We start from the raw sequence: 21,379 nt of genomic DNA on the forward strand, positions 1-21,379 counted from the left end.
GGCTAAATATTCATTTATCTAGTAACTTGTGTAATTAATTTTTTTTAAAAAAATGTACAGCATTTTTCGGGTAAAATTCCAATTCTAAGTTGTATGGAAAAGACGCTTATCCATGGATAACAAGGAAGTAGGTATCTGGAGGCATTTTTGGCAACAGTTCTATAGAGAAAATAGAATCTATAAAATATTTTCCATCATTTCAATAAAAAAATCCAAGATAAAAATAGTGACATTAATTTTATCATTGAGAATTGTCTGGTGCCATTTTATACTGTTTTATCACTATTTATTTATATTATTTCATTAACTGTATTTTCCCCCATCTATATCTCAACCCCAAAGGGGAGTACTCAGAGCTGTTATCACGCAAGCTGACTTTGAACTGATCAATGTTAGGAGACAAATTGTTGAAAGGTGGTTTAGGATGTTGAAGAAACATTAACATAATGAATGATGACCACTACTCTTCTTGTTGTCTACATCTAGTTAATGAGTGTGCCTGTGCACAAATATAAGGTGTGGCAATTTCTTTAAAATATCTACAACTCAGTGAAGTAAAAGTAATCCCATCTTGCAAAGAAGTGCTGAAATGGAATTAGGAAACCACAGTGGTATGGCCGGAAAGCATTAGCACACTACCGTTTGCCAGGATGATATTGAATTCAGCATATTTACATTGCATATGTAGGCTGTGATTCACATTAATATGAATATCATATTTGTACTTGTTCTGTTAAATTGGTAAATTCCTGGATGCTGACCATTTGTGGTCATTCATAAAGATGGTATAGTGTGTCTAGAACATGCATTATAAATATTGTGTATATAGTAATTAGAGCAGGCTTATTTCTTAATACTTTATATAATTGTGTGATTTAGTACAGAGGTGGGCAGTTGTGGTGGGTCCAAGTTCCTGACCTTGGATCTCTGGACTGATTGCAATGCCTCCCTCAAATACAGATGTGTCCAAAGGCTTTTCTCTTTTGTTAAATGTTAAACCATGTGGAGGCAGGTGCAATAAGTTAAAAATATTATTTTCCCCTGCTGAGGGCTTCATGAGTTCAAATAATGTCTTTAGGCCATTTTAGGTAGTCCATGAAGACAATTTACATGTTGCTTAGCTCAATGCTGAGATGACAAAATGGGGGCTTTCATGCTTTGGACCTACTTGAGTCAAAGTGACTAAATGGAAAAGATAATGCTTTGTGTGGAGAAGGAAAAGAGTGAGACTTCACTATGGCTATATTGAGTCAATCAAGGAAGCCATGTCCTTGAGTTTGAAGGATCTGATCAAAGCAGTTGTTGACTGGGGTTCTTGGAGATAGTTCATTTATAAGTTTGTTATAAGTTGATGTCAATGGTAAATAACAACACTAAAACTTCGATGTAGTGTAGATTCCAGCTATCCTTGGCTTGTTCTGAGTTGAAGCACAATTTTTGCTGGTCTTTCTAAAAGATAGGTGGACTTGTACTTGAGCACATCTAGAGGATATCAAGTTAGACAGAGCTCATCTCATTGTAAGGTATACACAGCACTCAGAAGACCTATCAGCCATTCTAAACACCTTCGCAGAAGCATACGAGAAGCTCGGCCTCTCATTGAACATTGAGAAAACCCAAGTGCTCTTCCAGCAGTCACCAAACAATCCTCTCCAATGCCAGAAATACAGCTTGATGGTGTAACATTAAAAAATGTTGGCCATTTCCGCTACCTCAGCCACCACTTCTCCACAAAAGTCAACATTGACACTGAAACACAATACCTCCTGAGCTCTGCGAGTTCAGCATTTTTCCGAATGAAGCAGAGAGTGTTTGAGGACTGGGAAATCTGTAGGGAGACCAAGGTGCTTGTTTATAAAGCTATTATCCTCCCAACCCTGCTGTACGCCTGCAAAATGTTGACTGTCTACACCTGGAAACCGATGCCCTCACTGCGGAAGATGCAACTCCTGGAACAATTCCATCAGTGCTGCTTCCAAAAAATCCTGCAAATCTCTTGGGAAGACAGGCGGACAAATGTCAGTGTGCTGGAAGAAGTAAAGACCGCCAGCATTGAAGTGATGCTCTTCTGCCATCAATTCCACTGGATTGGCCATGTCTGAATGCCCCATCACCATCTCCCAAAGCAGCTACTCTACTCCGAACTCGGGAATGGGAAACAGAATGCTGGTGGACAGGAAAAGAGATTTAAGGATGGGCTTAAAGCCAACCTTAAAAACTGTGGCATAGACACTGAGAACTGGGAAGCCCTGGCCCTTGAGTGCTCTAACAAGATCAGCTGTGACCAGCAGTGCTGTGGAATTCAAAGAGGCATGAACGGAGGGTGAAAGAAAGAAATGTGCCAAGAGGAAGACATGTCAATCCAACCCTGACTGGGACCGTCTTCCACCTGGGAACCGATGCCCTCACATGCAGGTCAAGAATAGGGCTCCACAGTCACCTATGTACCCACCGCCATGACACCAAACTTGGAGGACAATCTTACTTGGACAACAAGGGATCGCCTAAGATACACAGCAAATAGCATCATATTGCTAGTGAGATTTCAGATTTTGTAGAACACAGAATTTGAAAACATGACGTCTCATGTGAGAGAGATGGAAAAAATATGCTTAAGAAAGTTGGTGCTCTGTATCCAAGGATTCAACTATTCAGGGCTTGAAATGTTTTTTTTTTTAAATAAAAAACCAAAACTTGATTTCACCATTTTCTATAAGGAATACCATTTTATTTCGTATTTGTATCTAAAAGGATTTGAACATTCATGGATTTTGATATTCATGGGGAGTCCTAGAAACAAGTCCTTGCAGATACCATACATTTGTCAGGCAGAGGAGTTGTTGCAGCCATTGTAAAATGTGCTCATTTGAATCAAGTTCATACTGGGAAATGTCGCCGTTACAGCCTGTCCCCCATCTGCTTACAAGGGATGGTTGCAGTTCCTTCTCTTACAGAATCAGGTTTCAAAGGTTTCAAAGTATTACAGTTATGGAACTTGAATGGATGAATAGCTCTTAAGGGCTACAAGATTGGCTGCCATATCATTTCATCTCTTCCCTGCTTAGAAGGTGTCTAGGCTTCTAGGTGTAGGCTACTTACACTTGGCCTTCCAGTAAATCTACTGATTATCTGAAATTCTACATGGAACCATGTATCATATCTTTTGTGTATCTTCACAGATAAGTAATTTAGTCCCAATCCTTTGTGCTGTGAATGTTCTTTTTCCTGGCTGTGTTCCTGTTTAGCACCTACACAACTGGAAGAAAATGATAGCTGAACATTTCCCCTAAATTCTAACTTTCTGTCACAAAAAGACTGAATGTAGAGGAGTTCGAGTTTCACCTATCAAGTTCTGCCAGTTACTTGTGCTTGCTATTAAAGGTACAAGTGGCAGCTCCAACAGTTTTCCTGTCATATGATTGCTTTTCTTCCTGTAAATGGATCATGAACAGCACTGCGTACAGTGCACTGTTAACAATAATAACATATAATAGAGTCTGCATGAAAATTCTTCCAAGTTCATTTTCTGCAGGGTGTTCTTAGTAATGACTTGACAAAGACACTTAAAGTGTGGAGATCATTTTCATTTATTGTTTTGCAAACCTGTGTTGATTACTCACTTTTAATGCGACTTTTTCTTATCTGCATTCTATATACTCTTAAAACAAATTAGAGGTGGAAAGCTGACATGACAGCTCAATTGTTGTGATTATAAAGCAGTTACTGTCACAGCTGTTTTCACACTTGCAGACTCTGTACTCAACTGATCATCAACTGATAGCCATGTGTTACATTAAGTGTAAGTGTTAAGAAAAAGCAAGAATGAAAATGTGATTTAAGGATAATGTATCTTTTCACTTGGATACCCCATGCAGAAGAAGGTTTAATTCTTGTCTGTATGCTAAATGCAATAGCACAGTTGGAGTGTTTTAAAATGTGCTTCCTTCTCTTGGTGCACCCAGAAAAGCTGAAGTCACACAGCATTGTTGCTGCAAAATAGAACAAGGATGTTTCTGGTTTTGACTGGCTGATATATTTAACATCTGACATTTTCCAATCTTTTTTCTCAGCCTGCTTTTCCTGTTGCTCCATCTGTACATGTGTGCTCCTTGTCATTCATATAACTATCCATCAAAGGCATTATCATCATCATCATCATCATCATCATCATCATCATCATCATCATCATCATCATGCATCCTGAGACTGGGCCACAGTCCAGCCAAAGCTGACCCTTTTACTTGAATTATGGCAACCCCATGGATTTCATAAGAATTTCTTAGGCAAGAAATACTGGTTTTGCCAGTTCCTTCCTCTGAAGCATAGCCTATTGCAACTGGTATCTGTTGGCAGTCTCTAGTTTAAGTATTGACCATGGCTGACCCTGCCTAGTTTCCAAGATCAGACAGGATCTGATACTTTTAGGGTATTTAAGAATTACTATGAATTTTTAAAAGTGAAATCAATTGTATGATAAAGTGCTTGCATTTGACTAGATCATGCTCCAATAAAAACATACTGCTATTTCTTCAATATCCTCTGAGCCTCAATAGCTTAATGGGAATAACATTTCTTACCCCTGCATGCAAAGATCTTTTCTCTATAGACACTTAACTTCCATTGTCAGCTGTTGTGGCTAGGAGTTTCTGATGGACCTTAGTCTGATCAATTTCTGATGGACATGGTTACATCCTGTGGTAAAGTAATGGGTACATTAATTTTAAACTTGCGCTCAAAAAGCTATCATTGTAAACCTATTGCTTATAAACTTTAAGAGAGTTGATGTTTTCCCAATCTGATAAGACACTATGAATAGTTCATAATTTTGGAAACACATTTTTTCTATTACAATTTCTGTTGTTGGTGTTGTTGGTGCTTAAACATAAAAGACCCAGTTTCTTGTTATATGTATGAAGACTGTGTATACAGATGCAAAAAGAGAAACAGGATCATTTAATGGTAAAGCAGTAAAGGGAATGCCAACTTCTAATCAGAGCTTTAAAAGTTACTTTTTGGGACTATAACTTCCATAATCCCCCAGCTAGCAAAGGTTGCGCTGCTTCTTATGAGTAGTGCAGGAGCATTGCCCTCTTTTCTGTTTGACCACTCCTACTCTTAAGTGTACCCTGTGATCAATTGTTATGTCTTTTCCAGTATTTTTATGGCAGTTTATTATTTCTAAGAGGTAAGATCAGAATGGAAATGTTTGGTATTTTATTTATCGTGTCAGGAGTGAACCAAAACAGTTGTATTGCATTAAAAACAAACTAACAAACAAGACACAAAGTTGCAGACTTGGTATTCTATTAATTGTCCTTTGACCAGTAGCTGGCCACTTGGAGTGCCTCTGGTGTTACTATAAGAAGGTCCTCCATTGTGCATGTGGCAGGGCTCAGGTTGCATTGCAGTAGGTGGTCTGTGGTTTGCTCTTCTCCATACTCGCATGTCGTGGATTCCACTTTGTAGCCCCATTTCTTAAGATTGGCTCTGCATCTTTCCTTTGAGCAGAAGCTGGCTACTTGGAGTGCCTCTGGTGTTGCTGTAAGAAAGTCCTCCATTATGCATGTGACAGGGCTCAGACTGCATTGTAGTAGCGGGTCTGTGATTTGCTCTTCTCCACAATCGCATGTTATGGACTCCACTTTGTAGCCCCATTTCTTAAGATTGGCTCTGCATCTTGTGGTGTCAGAGCGCACTCTGTTTAGTGCCTCCCAAGTCGCTCAGTTTTCTGTGTGCCCAGGGGGGAGTCTCTCATTTGGTATCAGCCATTGATTGAGGTTCTGGGTTTGAGCCTGCCACTCTCACTTGCTGAGGTGTTCCAGCGAGTGTCTCTGTAGGTCTTAGAAAACGATTTCTTGATTTAAGTTGTTGGCATGCTGGCTGATACCCAAACAGGGGGTGGGCCAGAGATATCACTGCCTTGGTCCTTTCACTATTGGTTGCTACTCCCCGACCAGAAGTAAATATTTAATTAACCTTCTATTTTTGTTAAGCTATTACCATCTGAGACTGGGCTCATCAAGATATGAAGAACTTTAGTTAAGATTCTAGTCTATGTTGGCTGTTTCAAAAGTCTTTCTTCCAGTATGAGACAAAAATGCATTTTTCATGGATGTTTCTTCAGGAAGCTTGTGCGAAATAGATTGCTTTGATTCTTACTAATCATAGCATTTTTTCTGGATGCCTGGAGGCTGCCCATTTAATGATCTGTTCTAGATCATTTATTGATACTGACATTAAGTTGACTAGCCAGGATTTGCTTGACTGGTCACGCCTCTTTTCAAAGACAGTGCAGCAACTGAGTTGACATTTTAAATCAGGTTTGTAATCTAAATCTAAATCTCATAGCTTTTTTCTGTGCAGTTATGTCCAAAATATTTCCTATCACTTTATTGGTGAAGTTAAAGTTTTTGCCTTAGTCTGCCCTACTTGGTACTTGCCTCTTCTTTTATTCCTCTGTCTGGTTATAAACAATCTTTACTCAATTCTAATGCTCAACTTTTTTTTACTTAATTACCTTCCAAAAATTAGGGTGCACATTAGATTTGTGTTTCCTGTATCTTCCATGAGCTTTAGAATAATTTATCCAACTAATCAATAAAGATAAAGATAAGCAATGGATTCAGATCAAACTAGATCCAGTTTTTCTAAATGTTAACAAAAAGATAATTTACATATTTGATAACCAATTTTTGAACAGTATTTTGACTATCTGTGCAAGTGAAGGAAATCATTACCACAACAAACTTCTCTGATACTTATCATACATATTTTGTTTTATCATCAAAATAAAAAGCTGATATTGGGGACTGGGAAGAAGCAGGGTTATACAGGTTACAGATCAACACTGTTGTTTCTGACTAGTCAAAATGCACCTTTGGATACTGGAGACCAGATTATATTTTATTTGTTGCATTACTGCTTTGAAATAGAGTTAGTTATTTGTAGACTTTACTCATTTTATAGCTTGTATTTTATTTATTTAATAATAGTTTTTTTTAAAAAAAAAAGAATGCCCAGTTGGATTTTAGATTTATCCTTTTGAGTGGCACATATGCCTTCTTCCATACCCTTCCCCAGCTCTAGTAAACCATGTCCAAAAGACAAATCGTACTGTTTCTGCTATGAGGAATGACTTCCACAGGCAAAGGCAAGAATCAGATACTGTATTTGTCCTGCTCTCCATGTCACGCGATATCATAGATGGTAGTCAGCCTAAATATTTCAAAAGCTTCAGATCCCATCTGTAGACTGTAAGCTATATTTCAGAGGAAGAAACTGGCAAAACCATCTCTGGTCCAGAAAATTTCTATAAAGGTAACCTCTCTAGTAATTTTATAGTATTACAGATCATAGAGTTGGAAGACACCACAAAAGCCATTCAGTCCAACCCTCTGTCATGTAGGATCACATGATCAAAGCACTCCCAATAGATGGCCAATCCAACCTCTGTTTAGAAACCTATTAGATACTCCAGGGAGACTCTATGGAATCCTCCAGTGGAAGTATACCAAAGAATTGGCTGGAGAACCTAGAAGGTTCCTACAAAGGATGTGAAAGGGTGAATCTGTGGCTACCAGTCCTGTGGGTTTAGGAATCGTACTGTATATCTATAAGGCAACATATAGCTCTTAATCATTTGGAACCTGATGAAGTCATGAGACACCTTTAAAGAAGAACACACTTGTTACAGTATGAGCTTTTGTGCATGGCAACCTAATTTATCATGTGCATGAATTAAGTTCACTTATAAGATATGCATCTGTGTCTCAGAGTGAAATAATGGCTGAAAGAAATGTGAGCAGCATGTTCAAAGGTAGAGGAAATGCAAAAAGTACAGATGATAATGTAGTAGCTGTGTTCACAAAGCAGTAGCTGTTGCTGCATGATATTGGTGAACGGCCACTGTTAATAAAATAATTACCTGGAAAGCATCTGAGGCTTGGCAGGCGCAGCTTGTCATGAAAGGATGAGGAAAACTCCACTTTGCAATGCCAGCGCTCAGCTTCCCTACTGCCTGCCCAAAGAAGTCTTTTCAAATTGCTCTCAATAGCTGTTGACACACTGTCAAGTTTCTTATAGGCCTCTTGGGCAAACAATTCTCTATATTTTTGCTTATCTGTTATCCTTCCCTGCCTTTTGTTTTGTCCTTTTGAACCCAAACTGAAAGACCATTCCAGGTAACCAGAGAAGGGCAGTGATTTCCTAATGGCATTCATTTTAGACGGCAAAGTCTAAAAATGTGACTGTGTCATAAAGATTTGTGTGGAAGCATTTAGCTAACAACCAATAGCAAACAGATGCTGAGAAGGAAATGTCTAAAGTGAGCAAAATAAGTACAGGAATAAAATAAACTAGAAGCAGAATTCAACAATTTTTCCCCTTACAGAGTCCTGAGCTTTCTGCTTGACAGCATTTATTATTGCTGCCATCATATTTGGTCAAAAATACCTGTCAGTCATGTTCACTGCAGGGTTCTTTCACACTCTGACACTTTTCTCCTAGACTGGAATGGAAGGTATTATGAAATAAGCCACTTTTTTTGTACAGCTTCTCTCAATCTTCTCAGCAAATGAAAGAGATTAATTTGAAAGGCTCCTTATTAATAGATTTACAAATAATGGATAGTGGCTAATGAAACTGCATTTTAAAAATGTGTCTCTGCACATTTGTTTTTTCATGAAAAATTAAAAATGAACCATTCTGTAATATTTCTATTTTTTCCTTTGATTTCATAAAACAGCTTAAAAGGGACACCAAATTCAGTGTTCCCCACCCCCAAAAAGGTGATATTACCAAACACTGAAAACACAAACAATAATGAGTGGTGCTTGATTATAATCTCAATTTCCATACCAGCGCAAAAATAGCCAAATGGATTTTATTGACTACTTTTATACATATCATAAAATCGGATATAACTTTTGAATTAAATACTATAAAAACAGTTTAAACTCATCAACAGCATCCAACTCACCCATAAAATGTAGTTTATATCTGTGATTGCACAAATTTTCTTCTAAGTGTTCAATAAACATTGATCAGTATTAAACAATGGCATTATGGTTGTGGTTTTCCCCCCCACTTAAGTGAGTATATATCATAACTCCGTATTGCTATATATTCATACATTTTGATTTTCCATACAGCCAATGAAGGAGGTATTGGAATAATTCTGCTGGTTTTTTGCAACAGATCCAAGCAGATGCAGTTCATATAATGCAGTCATTAGTTCTCAGCATATGCTTAATGAGCATATGGGAACATAAGACGTCTTGAGTTAGGATTATTTTGTTCTTACTGCCACTGTCATGGGATTGGTCAGCAGAAGTAAAGCTCACTTTGGTGTCTGGCATCAAGCAGAATCACTAGAAGTCTGGAGCTGCGGTGGCACAATAGATTAAACCCTTGTGCAGGTTGAACTGCTGACTTGAAGGTCGGCAATTTGAATCTGCAAGATGGGGTGAGCTCCTGTCTGTCAGCCCCAGCTTCCCATGCGGGGACATGAAGCTTCCCACATGATGGTAGCTTCCCACATGATGGTAACATATCTGGGCGTCCCCTGGGCAACAAATCCTTGCAGATGGCCAATTCTCTCACAACAGAAGCGACTCCAATTCACTTCTGATACGATTAAAAAAACCTACTCTTTGTCTCCTAAGAATAACATCAACCATGAAGGAGGCTAACAGGCCCCTATTAGGTTGGGTTGTTGTAGGTTTTTTGGGCTGTATGGCCATCTTCTAGAACATGGCCATACAGCCCAAAAAACCTACAACAATCCAGTGATTCCAGCCATGAAAACCTTCAACAAGGCCCCCATTAATTGATCAATTAAGTCATAGGAGGAGATAATTGATTTTCACTTACCTGCCAAAGGGAACGTACATTTCCCCTTGCCTTGAAGAACATATCTCCTTCTTCTTACCCTTTCTTCTATTCTACTTCGTCTCTCTTGTTATTTCATCTTATAAATCTCTCTTGCATTGGCTTTTTCATTGCTGCATCATACCATTGATTCATGCTTAGCTTGTGGTCTAATAAGATCCCTAGAATCTTTTCATATTGTAGTACAGTTGGCCCTCCACATTTGTGGGGTTGACTTTTTTTGCAGATTTGGTTATTCATTGATTGAATTAAAATTTTATCTCTAGAAATCTCTAAGTCCTCCAGTATGATTTTATGGTGAAATTTAAGCAGAGGTTGAGCCCATACTTTTGTTTAGAAGACATAGACATTCCTAGACAGACATTCTCTCAGGTAAAAATACAGATTTTGTGTTTTTTCACATTCATGAGGTTCTGTGTCCTTAATATTAGTGAAAGTAGAAGGAAGACTCTACTTTTAATCTAGGTGTCACCCATCCTATATTTGTGAATTTCATTTTTCCTGCCTACATGTAGTACCTTACCTTGGGCCATGGGTGAACTTTGTCAAAAGCCTTACTGAAATCAAGAGATGCTACATCTACAGTTCTCTTCTAATAAAGCAAACATGCAACTCTATTTTTTTAAAAAAGAAATTAGATTACTTTGGTATGACCTGTTCTTGACATACCCACGCTGGCCCTTAGTAATCACAGCATTACTTTCAAAGTGTGCACTGATTGTTGAATGATCTCTTTAAGAACCTGTCCTGGTATCAATGTCAAACTGACTGATTGACAGTTATTTGGGTCCTCTTTTTGCTGCTGTTTGAAGATAAGGACAACATTTGCCCTCTTCCAGTCTACTGGGACTTTTCCTGTTATCCAAGAATCCTTAAATATTATTAATAGTGGCTCTGAGATTACATCTACAAGTTCCTCTTGTACTTTTGAATGAAGCTCATCCGCCCCTGGAGACTTGAATTCATTTTAGAGTAGTCTCCTCATTGCATGATTCATTCTATTTTTACTAGTTACTGCTTTCCTTCTGGAAGAAGATTGAGGCAAAGAAGTTATTAAATTGTTAGGCCTTCTCTCTGTTTCCTTCTAGCATTTCCCTAACTTCTCTACACAGAGCTGATACCATGTTTTTGTTTGTTTTTCCTTCTGATCTCAACAAAAACCAAAATTTCCCTTTTCTCCTGGTGGGAGGATTCTGTAAGTAAAACAAAATTTAGGATTCCAGTCAAGGTTTGTGGAGTTGGTAAGCAATGAGATGAAGAGCAAATGTAAGCCAGCTGCAACAATTGCATTAAACTATGTATACAACAAGTACAGAGATCATTTACAACACAGTGTTGATGGTAACACTGGGGTGGGTGTGCTTCTTATTATCTCTCTTGGGAGACAAACACATTGCCCTATTTCAGAAAAAAAGGCAATTTTGATATGTATAAAACAGTGCTTGAATACTAGAATCACCTTTTGAAATACTCTCTTTTTTCCAAGAAGAATTACTGTCAAAATCCCCAAATGAATATCCTGGAAAATAAAATGGATTCACACTTTTCCCTTCTGCTGTCAGATTTGTGTACTGTACCTTCACTATTTGGTGTGAAGACAGGCTGTTGGCACTATTTGCATTAGAAGGGTTTGAGCTGTATGTCCTTTTGAGTAAGGTGAGTGAGTCTGTGGGTTGGCTACCTATCTCATCTATCAAGTTAAATCTGTCATTTTACATTCTCTTGCGTCCAGACTGTTGGTAAATATAAATAAAGAGACAATAAGAATTGTACAAATGTTGGAATGTGAATTATATTATCATTTTCTCAGTGGTGGCCCCCGCCTCTGGAACGCCTTTCCAAGGGAAATAAGACAGGCCCCATCCCTCCCCACCTTTCGTAAGAGCTTGAATACCTGGTGGTTTCAACAAGCCTTTGAGAATGACCAGTTCCAGTCCAGCCCAAACATTGTTGAATGTGGCCTTTCACTCTTACCTATTACTCTGGTCATCCATCTAATCGGCCCTGGAAATGAGCAGTCACAAACCCGTACCTGCCTGTTATAACACTGTACTTAATTCCCGCCCCTCTTATATTTTGAGTTTGCATTAGCCTTGGCCCGGTTTTTTAATTGCTCCGAATAGGCAGGATTATGTTGAATATACATGTGTTATTGTGATAATTTTAATGCTTATGCTGTTTCGGTAATTTTATGTTATGCTGTTTACTTTCTATGTTTCGGTGATGTTACTTGGAAATTGCCCTGAGCCCCCCTCGGGGAGATACAGCAGTATATAAATAAAGTTATTATTATTATTATTTTGCACATATTGGTAATTGCTGATCAACTTACCAAAAGGTATGACTTGTGTGACTTGGCCCTCTACGAGGCATGCGTTATTAGAATAGGAACTTATATGGAAATTGGCATTTGCTTGGTTTGTAATAATAAAACAGTTCCAAAAATGACCACAGTCTGTTTTTTCTATGTTAAGCACAGTCAAAATTGATAGATTAAATTAACAGAGTTTTTACGACTTTTGTTTTACAGCTCTCATTTGCTGCAACAACACCAGAGTTAGCTGATAAGAAAAAGTATCCTTATTTCTTCCGGACAGTGCCATCCGATAATGCTGTGAATCCTGCAATTCTGAAATTACTCAAACATTTTCAGTGGAAAAGAGTAGGAACTCTAACCCAAGATATACAAAGGTTTTCTGAGGTAAGATCAATGCTCTTTCTTGTGTTACATGGTTTTATTTCAGAAGTTCTATATTCTTTGCACAAAGCTACTGTATGGGCCGAGGTACCTAAATATATTTCAGTGAGGAGTGGCTAAAATTACCAGAAATTGCATATACAAATGTTATGGCCTATTTCAGGAGATAAGATGGCATGTGAGAGCTAGTGTGGTATGATATTTTGAATGTTTTTTTTAAATATAATCTTTATTAAGGTTTTTCAAATATAAATAATAAAGAGGGGTGGAAATCAGATGGGGAAAGGGAGAAGGAATTGGGGGGGGGGGGAAGCATAGTGAGATGGAAAGGAAGTGAAATCCAGAACCGAACAAGGGACCAAGAAAAAGGAGAATAATAATAAAAAAGAAGCAAGAAAAAAAGAGAAATATTTTGAATGTTGATGAGATTAGGGTTCAATCCCTGCTCAACCACAGATACTCACTTGGTAACCCTTGACCAGTCCCATCCTCAGCCTCACAGGACAGTGATGAAATGTCTCCTCTAAATAAATCTTGCCAAATCCTGCCCTGAAAGCAGAGATTGAACTATCACATGCTGACCTTCAAAAGAGGAATTGGAGGCTAGGCTGTTTCTCTCTTGGAGAATTAGGGACTGGGTACTTTATTGCACAAAGGTGACAGATCAGCACAGCAGGACCATTGCTTTCAGTAATAGTTCTTATTGCATGATGTCGATGCTGGCCTCGCACCACCCTGTGATGAAGTTGTTGGGAAGATTGACAGGAAAAGCCCATCATTAGCCCCTGATTACTCCATGGTGTTGATCCTTACCTTGTGGGATGAGGTCTCCTGGCTTCTTTAAATAGACAATAATAAAGAAAAGGGGGGAAAAAGTGGGGGGGGGGGATCAGCACAGTGGGAAGGAAGAATTATACCTTCCTTCCAGAAGTGGACCTTAAGACAATTTGTCATAATGGCATAAATAGGAGAGCATCCAAAAATACTAACAGGATACTTAATTGAGCAGTCAACTCACAGCAAGCAGAAGGTGGAGTGTTGTGGCTGCAAAAGAATTCTTGAGCTTATGAGGCAAAGATGCAGAGTTTAATCTTCAAAGTTTCAAAAAGATTTATGCAAATATTATAAGAACTACATTCCTTGATAGAACAGAAGTTGGGCCTGAGCTTCTCTTTAAGTCCATTTCTTCTAAGGTTCAGAAAAGAGGAAAAACCTCCAAACACTACATTTCTTCAAACACTCAAGAGTAGAGAGAGGTCTGTATGCAAAGATGGAAAAAGTAAAAATAACTCCATGAGGTTTCAGTTAGAAAATGGAAGGAGAACAAATAGATATATTAACTAACAGACTTTCGGTGGGGGCTGGGGGGGGGGAGGGGATTCCCTCAGCCTAGCCTAGCCTAGCCTAGCCTAGCCTAGCCTAGCCTAGCCTAGCCTAGCCTAGCCTAACTAGCTGTTCCTTATTGAGCCTTATGGAACCCCCTGTGGCGCAGTGTGTTAAACCCATGTGCTGGCAGGACTGAAGACCGACAGGTTGCAGGTTCGAATCGGGGGAGAGGCGGATGAGCTCCCTCTATCAGCTCCAGCTCCTCATGCAGGGACATGAGAGAAGCCTCCCACAAGGATGATAAAAACATCAAATCATCCGGGCGTCCCCTGGGCAATGTCCTTGCAGACGGCCAATTCTCTCACATCAGAAACGACTTGCAGTTTCTCAAGTTGCTCCTGACACGAAAAAAAAAAAAAAAGAGGACTGAAGACTTGAGCAGTGTGAGATTGATTTCTAAGAAGTTCCTGCACTATTTTGATTCTGGACTGACTTGGTTCCTTTTTGTTTGTTTCTTGTGTGTACTCTCTCCAGAACAGAATATATAGTAAAATCCAGTGACAACATGGTTTTTTGCTTCCTGTCCTTGCTTTCTGTCTTTAAACAGGACCTCTTGGAAACAAGCTTTGGAGGGTTTGGGTGGAAGCCTAGAAGTATCATAGTTCAAAGCCTATGATTTCTTGTTAGAGTTTCTCTAGAACCAAGTAGGCCTTGCTGGTTTTGTTGGGCTGGCAGGGAGGTGTGTAATTAGCCTCAGTGAGGCAGTCCCCTCTGGTGTAAGGCATTTGCTGTGTGCTTACATTCTACTTTGGGGGTGCATGTATGTGTGTGTGCATGCGTGCAAAGTGCAACACGCGACCACCAGGTTTTTTTTGTTTATGCAAGGAAATCTCTGGCATCTCCTTGCTTGAGAGTTGAGGCAGTTTTAAAAACAGCTTGTGCAAGAGCAGTTTTACCCTATTGACTCCTAGCCATTAAATATACATTTTGATTTGGCTTGTCATTAAAGTAGAGAAACATGACAAGTTTTTTCCTTACTGCAAAATGATGAGGTTTTGTTTGGAGCTTTTTATTTTTCCATCTAAGATACCTTGGGCCATGGGGAACTTTGCCAAGTTTTGCCAACTTTGCCATGGTTTAAACTCTTGTGCCATGGCTTCCCATAAGGATGGTAAAACCTCAAACATCTGGATGTCCCCTGGGCTACGCCCTTGCAGACGGCCAATTCTTTCCCACCAGAAGTGACTTGCGTTTCTCAAGTTGCTCCTGACATTAAAAAAAAAATCAAGATTGATATTTGCACATCTTTGGTAATACCACATTTAAAGCATGGTAGGTGTTGCTTTGTTGGATTGGTGATTTAAAATGGGTTGTTCATGTTGAGTGGTTAATCCGGCTGTCCTTTTGGGGTTGCTGCATATATGTCTGTGTACTATACTATACTGTATGTGATCCCTCATGGCCAAATATGGTTATCTTCCAAAGGTAGAGTCTTGGTGGTGGGTCTGTACATGACTGTAGAGACTTATTCTGGATCCACATGATCTTTCACAATTAAAATATAGGTTGAAAGATGGTTTGCTTGATGTGCCTTCCTCTTGGCATGCTTCTTCCTTTCACCCTGTATTCGTGCCTTCTCAAAATCCATAGCACTGTTTATAACAGTTGACCTCCAGTTACAATGCTCAAGGACTAGGGCTTCTCAGTTTTCAATGTTTATGCCTCATTTTTAAGATTAGATGTAAACCCATCTTTAAATCTCTTTTGTTGTCCACTAAATCCATTTTCCACTCTTGAGCGGAGAGTAAAGTAACTGGTGATTGGGTGACAACATGGCCAGTCCAGCAAAGTTAATGAATGGTGGAGAATAATCACTTCAGAGCTTATCGTCTTTTCCAGAATGCTGTCTGTGTAGGGGTGTTTGCATATACTACACATAGGGAAAAGAGGCTCGTTTTATGCAGAGTTTGATTTTTGTGCAAAATATTGAGCATTAACTCCCACTCACACACTTGGTGCTTGACTTCCTGTGCTGGAGGCAAGAACTCTCCCAGGGCTTAGAGAATCCTCAACAGACTGAATCTTGATGTGTCAACTGCAAGATTGTTACATCCTTATTCCTGACATTTCTCTATATTAGCAGGACTTTTGTATAATTCAGAATTGGGCTTAGTCTTCTGTGTCATGACATAGATCTATTTTTGCCTTTTCCTTGTGTAGGAAGGCTTCCTGAAATTGCATGAGCCATCCTTTCTACCCTCACATATAGATTTTTATGAGTCTGGAAGGGGGCTAGCACAGTTAGAAAAAATACATTTTGTATATTGTCTCTGATGTATTTAACTTTCTGTGGTTCTAGCCCAGGACCAAATTATGTTTGTGTGAAGTGTATGACCAAGAAATTGTAAGAAGGTGGATGTTCCTCAGAGGCCTTTCTCCTAAAACATAGAATATTCTATGGGTCTTGCATGTTAAATCTGCTATGTCTGTTTTTCCAGAAAGTTGTTTCTCTGCAGTGTAGTTCCAGGGATAATAACATGCGAATCAAGATTCTGGATTGTACAAGCATTTATAGAATCATAGAGTTGGAGGAGACCAAACAGGCCAGAGGCAGATGGATGGGAGAGTGTTTGTGTGAACTCATTGAAAAAAATGAAAACAGTAATAATAATAGACACTTGGGAAGTGTCCGATGTGTGATCCAATTCAATAGCTAGCAGAGTGTTTGCTGTGAACTCATCTTGTTGTGTTTCAAATAATAATAATAAAAAATACATCACACAGTCCTAGACGTTTGGGAAGTGTTCATCTTGTGATTTTGTGATACGAAATCCAGCATATAGATCTCATTTGCTGTAACATACTGTGTTTTTGTGTCAGTAAAATAATAATAATAGGTACAATTCCAGGGGCCATCCAGTCAACCCCCTTATGCCATGCAGGAAAAGCACAATCAAAGCACCCTAACTTTAAAAGTCTCCAAAGAAGGGAGCTTTCACCACACTCCAAGGCAGTCAGTTCCATGGTTGAACAGCTCTTACGATCAGGAATGTCTTCCTAATGATCAGATATAATCTCATTTTCTTTAATTTGAACCCACTCCAGGTCCTAGTCGCTAGGGCAGCAGAAAACCAGCCTGCTCCCTCTTCCTGATGGCATCCTTTCAAATATTTAAACATGGTTATCATGTTTCCTCTCAACCCAGGCCCGTAGCCAGGATTTCGATTTGGGGGGGGGGGGCTGAGTTTTTTTCAGGGGGGTTTCGGGGGGGCTGAGTTTCGGGGGGGGGAGCTGAGTCTGAGTGAAAGAGGGTCTACCCTAGCAAACCTTTTGTATCGTTACCCCAATATCCCCATGCATATGGGATATATTGAGTATGGTGATCAGATCATGATATGAATAAACATTAACAGTTTAAATAATGCACCAATAAGGTCTTTTTGCGAACCACCATGAGAATTTTGGGGGGGGGGGGCTGAAGCCCCTCAAGCCCCCCCTCCCCCTGGCTACATGCCTGTCTCAACCTTCTCTTCTGCAGGCTAAATATACTCTTTAAGCCACTCCTCAGAGGGTATAGTCTCCAGACCCTTGATCATTTTAATTGCCCTTCTCTGGGCATGTTCCAGCTTGTCAATATCCGTCTTGGATTGTGGTGCCAAAAATTGGGACACAGTATTCCAGGTGAGGTCTGTCCTAAGCATGTCCCCATGTATGGGATCATGTACCGTTGCATCAGAGTAGTTGAATCTTTTACAAATATTTGAGGACTGTAAAATATAAAAGTATTCAATTTTAACATTACTAATTTTTATGATATGCCTAAAAAGGGGAATATGTATCCTTACATATCCCCCCTTTCTACCTCTCTCAGGTAAAGAGCTATTTGTATGTAAGCAAATTATGTATGGATAACAATCTGTATGGATATGTATGGATAACAGATCATCTTCCTAGTTCTTCAGACTGATTTAGCTGCCCCACATGCTGGGACTTCGAATAATTCTATGCCAACTTCTAGTTCATAGTATGCAGATTTAACACTGGCAACAAACTTAACCTAGCTGCTGCTTTCCTATCCTTTCTTTAACAGAGGACATGAACGTGTCTGGAATTGCTCCTGTAGATTCTGATACATTTTTAAAAATACCTAAAGATAGTATGTACTGTACCGTAGTAACAGCTACACAGGAACGATTTAAGAAATGTGTGATCCAGAAGAAAATTGATGTGTTCACACCTGCTATTTAACTCTGGTCGCTTTTCAATTGTATCATTTATCTCTGCCCTGTATCAAGTGGTTTTATTTCAGGCAGCCAGAGATTCAGTGAGGAAATTGCAGGAATGCCTGAATACCTAAGGCAAAAGACACACATATATGAAAAATAATTGAAAGGAAACAAAAAATCCATTTTGTTTAAAGCAGGGTTCTCAAACTTTTTCAGCCACTGAGCCCTTTTTGAAGAAAATGTTTATCACGGGGCCCCAAGAAATGTTTTTATATTAATATAACTTATATAATATATATAAATGTATATTTATATAACATGGAACCCTAGGGGACACAGTGGATTTAACCACTGAGCTGCTGAACTTGCTGACTGAAAGGTCAGCAGTTTGAATTCGGGGAGCAGGTGAGCTCCCACTATTAGCCCTAGCTTCTGCCAACCTAGGAGTTCAAAAGCATGTAAATGTGAGTAGATCAATAGGTACTGCTCCAGTGGGAAGATAACAGTGCTACATGGAGTCATGCCAGCCACATGACCTTGGAGGTGTCTACGGACAATGCTGGCTCTTTGTCTTAGAAATGGAGATGAGCACCACCCCCCAGAGTCAGACACGACTAGACTTAATATCAAACAGAAACCTTTAACTTTTATAATGTATTGTGTGTGTGTGTGTGTGTGTGTGTGTGTATTTCCCCAGTGATGGAAATCATGTAGCTTAGCAATGTTATTAGTGGGCTACTTCCTCATGTTGACTCTGATGTGCAGTTCAACAATATCTGGAGTGGCGCATTCATGATGAGTCTATCCAGCTTTATTGAAGAAATTGATAAAATCAATATGTAAATATATTCATAATTTATCTGTATAGCACTAAAACAATAGTTCCCAACCTTTTTTTGACTAGGGACCACTTTGACCAGGAACCACTCTCCAACATTAGTACCAAAAGGGTTTCAAAGCAGTTTTTGGTCAACTTTAGATTCGATTTGGGGTGCTGATTCAGAAAATAGCATTGGATAGACCACATCAGCTCTAGTTTCTGATACAGAACATATGCCATGGTCAGTGTCAGGGAAGGAGTGGCAGGTGGTGTGAAAGAAGCAGAAATATAAAATAAAATAAAATAAAAATAAAGAAGAAGAAGGCTCGCAAACCAGATTTTTGTCCTTGTGGTCCACTGGTGGTCTGTGGCCCACAGGTTAAGAACCACTGTACTAAAATAATCATAGATATGGTGCTGCATGTCAATTCAAATTTTCATGGTACTTTGGGACAATTAGAGATCTGGGTTGTTGTAGGTTTTTTCTGGCTATATGGCCATGTTCTAGAGGCATTCTCTCCTGACGTTTTGCCTGCATCTATGGCAAGCATCCTCAGATGTAGTGAGGCCTGGTCTGTTGTTTCTGATTAAATATTAAATTGAGTTTCCTTCCCCTTCTGATAAGAATATTTGACAGTGATCATAAACCGTGTTCCCCCACAAAATGGTACGTTAAAAAGCAAAAAAAAAGAAGGAAAAAAAAGAAGATTGTTGCTTCAACAAACTGTTTTCCTCCTGTTAAAATTGGACACAATATATTAACAGCTTCTTCTTCTTAATTTGCTTTTACTTAAGTAGATGTTTTTCTACTATACTGTTCCTCTGATGATGTTCTTGTTATCATGGAAAATTTGAGGAGTAGAGATATATCCCAAGTTATCCTGCTTTCCTTTGTCTCACCCAATTTCAAAGTGAGTGTAAAAAAAAGTAAATTTAGGGCATGGAAAAAACAGCAGTAGAAAGATCTGTGATTATAGTAATGGCACAAGATGTGTAATAAATAGCAGACACAGCTGTTGCAATGTCCTGTTGGATCCCAGTTTACTCTTTATTCTGCTCAGGAGGAGAAAAGGGGAAAATAAACAGCAGAAGGTAATATGTGAATTGTTCCTAAGTGTTTTCTTTCAAACACCACCATCCGTCTTCTATCCTCTATTTCACTCACTCCCCCCCAACCCACCCTAAAACAAACACACAGAGGATTGCTCTTGTTCCTGTTAACAGTTTTCTCTCTGAGATAAGCACAGACAAATTCCTTCAAGTCTCATTTCTGTTCTAACAGAACGTACAGAGCTCTAGATAAGGAAGCAATTATGAGTTTTCCCCCTCCTTGGGGAGCATCTGCTCTATTTCCTTTTTAAAATCTATTGCACTGGAGGAAAGCATTGAATTAAAGCATTGTTCCTGGGGCCTAGCTCCACACACCCCTAAAATCCATTATTTAGGCATCCTTGGAGGCCCATCTCCAGTCTCATCTATTGTCTGGTTTTCTCAGACTGAATAAAAAGCGTGTCTTGAGCTTCACCTTGGCGGCCACCCTCTACCGGTAGGGAGTCTGTACTAATGAGCCCAGCCTAGGTGACTCATTATCCCCTCCTCTCACCGCCCTTTAAAGGAGAATAGCCAAATACAGCACTGCAGTCGATCTGGAATTTTTAAAAAGCATTTGTAAGAACAACATAATTGATACCATATTTTGGGAAATACATAAGAATCAAAAGGTGGTCTGATTCATAGCATCATAGAGTTCAAAGGAACTGCCAGAGCCATCTATTTGAATGCATTGTCCTGTAGGAATACATAACCAAAGCATTCATGGAAGCTGGCTATCAAATCTCTGTTTAGAAACTCCAGTGAAAGGGAGTCCACCATCCTCCCAGGCATTCAGTTTTGTTTTTGAACAGCTTTTGCAGGAAAAAAAGTTTTTCCTATATTTATGCGGACTTACTTATAGTTTAAGGAAATGTGTGCTCTACTCCTTGGAATAGCAGAAAACAAGCTTGCTTCGACATCTACATGGCATCCAGGTATTTAAAGATGGTTATCATGTTAGCTTTCAGTCTTCTCTTCTCCTAAGTTGTTCATCACAGGGCATGGTTTCTAGACGTTTTACAATCTTGATTGCCTTCTTCTGGACATGTTCCAGCTTCCATGAAATGGTACTCCCAATTGCCCTTCCAGTTTCTATATACCATTCAATTCCAGTGTATTTGTAAGATCATAGTTCTGTCAGAGCTTACATTGTAAGTGCCAAAGGCTATTTTTTTCTTTTTGATGTTGAAATTCTTCCTTACTGGTGTGACTGATCTCCCAATACAGTTACATGGTGATTCCCAGATCCCAGTTTATTTATTTATTCACAACATTTATATGCCGCCCTTCTCACCCCGAAGGGGACTCAGAGCAGCTTACAAGTTATAT

General features: G+C 39.2%; 1 protein-coding gene across 2 annotated transcripts in view; it reads left to right on the forward strand.

Annotated features, from left to right (window-relative positions):
* GABBR2 (gamma-aminobutyric acid type B receptor subunit 2) overlaps window positions 1-21,379 on the forward strand; it is a 418,186-nt gene that overhangs the window by 84,777 nt on the left and 312,030 nt on the right. For both annotated transcript variants that reach the window (XM_060774637.2, XM_060774638.2), the window contains exon 3: window positions 12,419-12,589. In XM_060774637.2, the coding sequence (XP_060630620.2) occupies window positions 12,419-12,589 (171 nt within the window). The remainder of the gene's footprint in view (window positions 1-12,418; window positions 12,590-21,379) is intronic.

The sequence above is a fragment of the Anolis sagrei genome, chromosome 4 (assembly GCF_037176765.1).
Source record: "Anolis sagrei isolate rAnoSag1 chromosome 4, rAnoSag1.mat, whole genome shotgun sequence".
NCBI lineage: Eukaryota > Metazoa > Chordata > Lepidosauria > Squamata > Dactyloidae > Anolis > Anolis sagrei.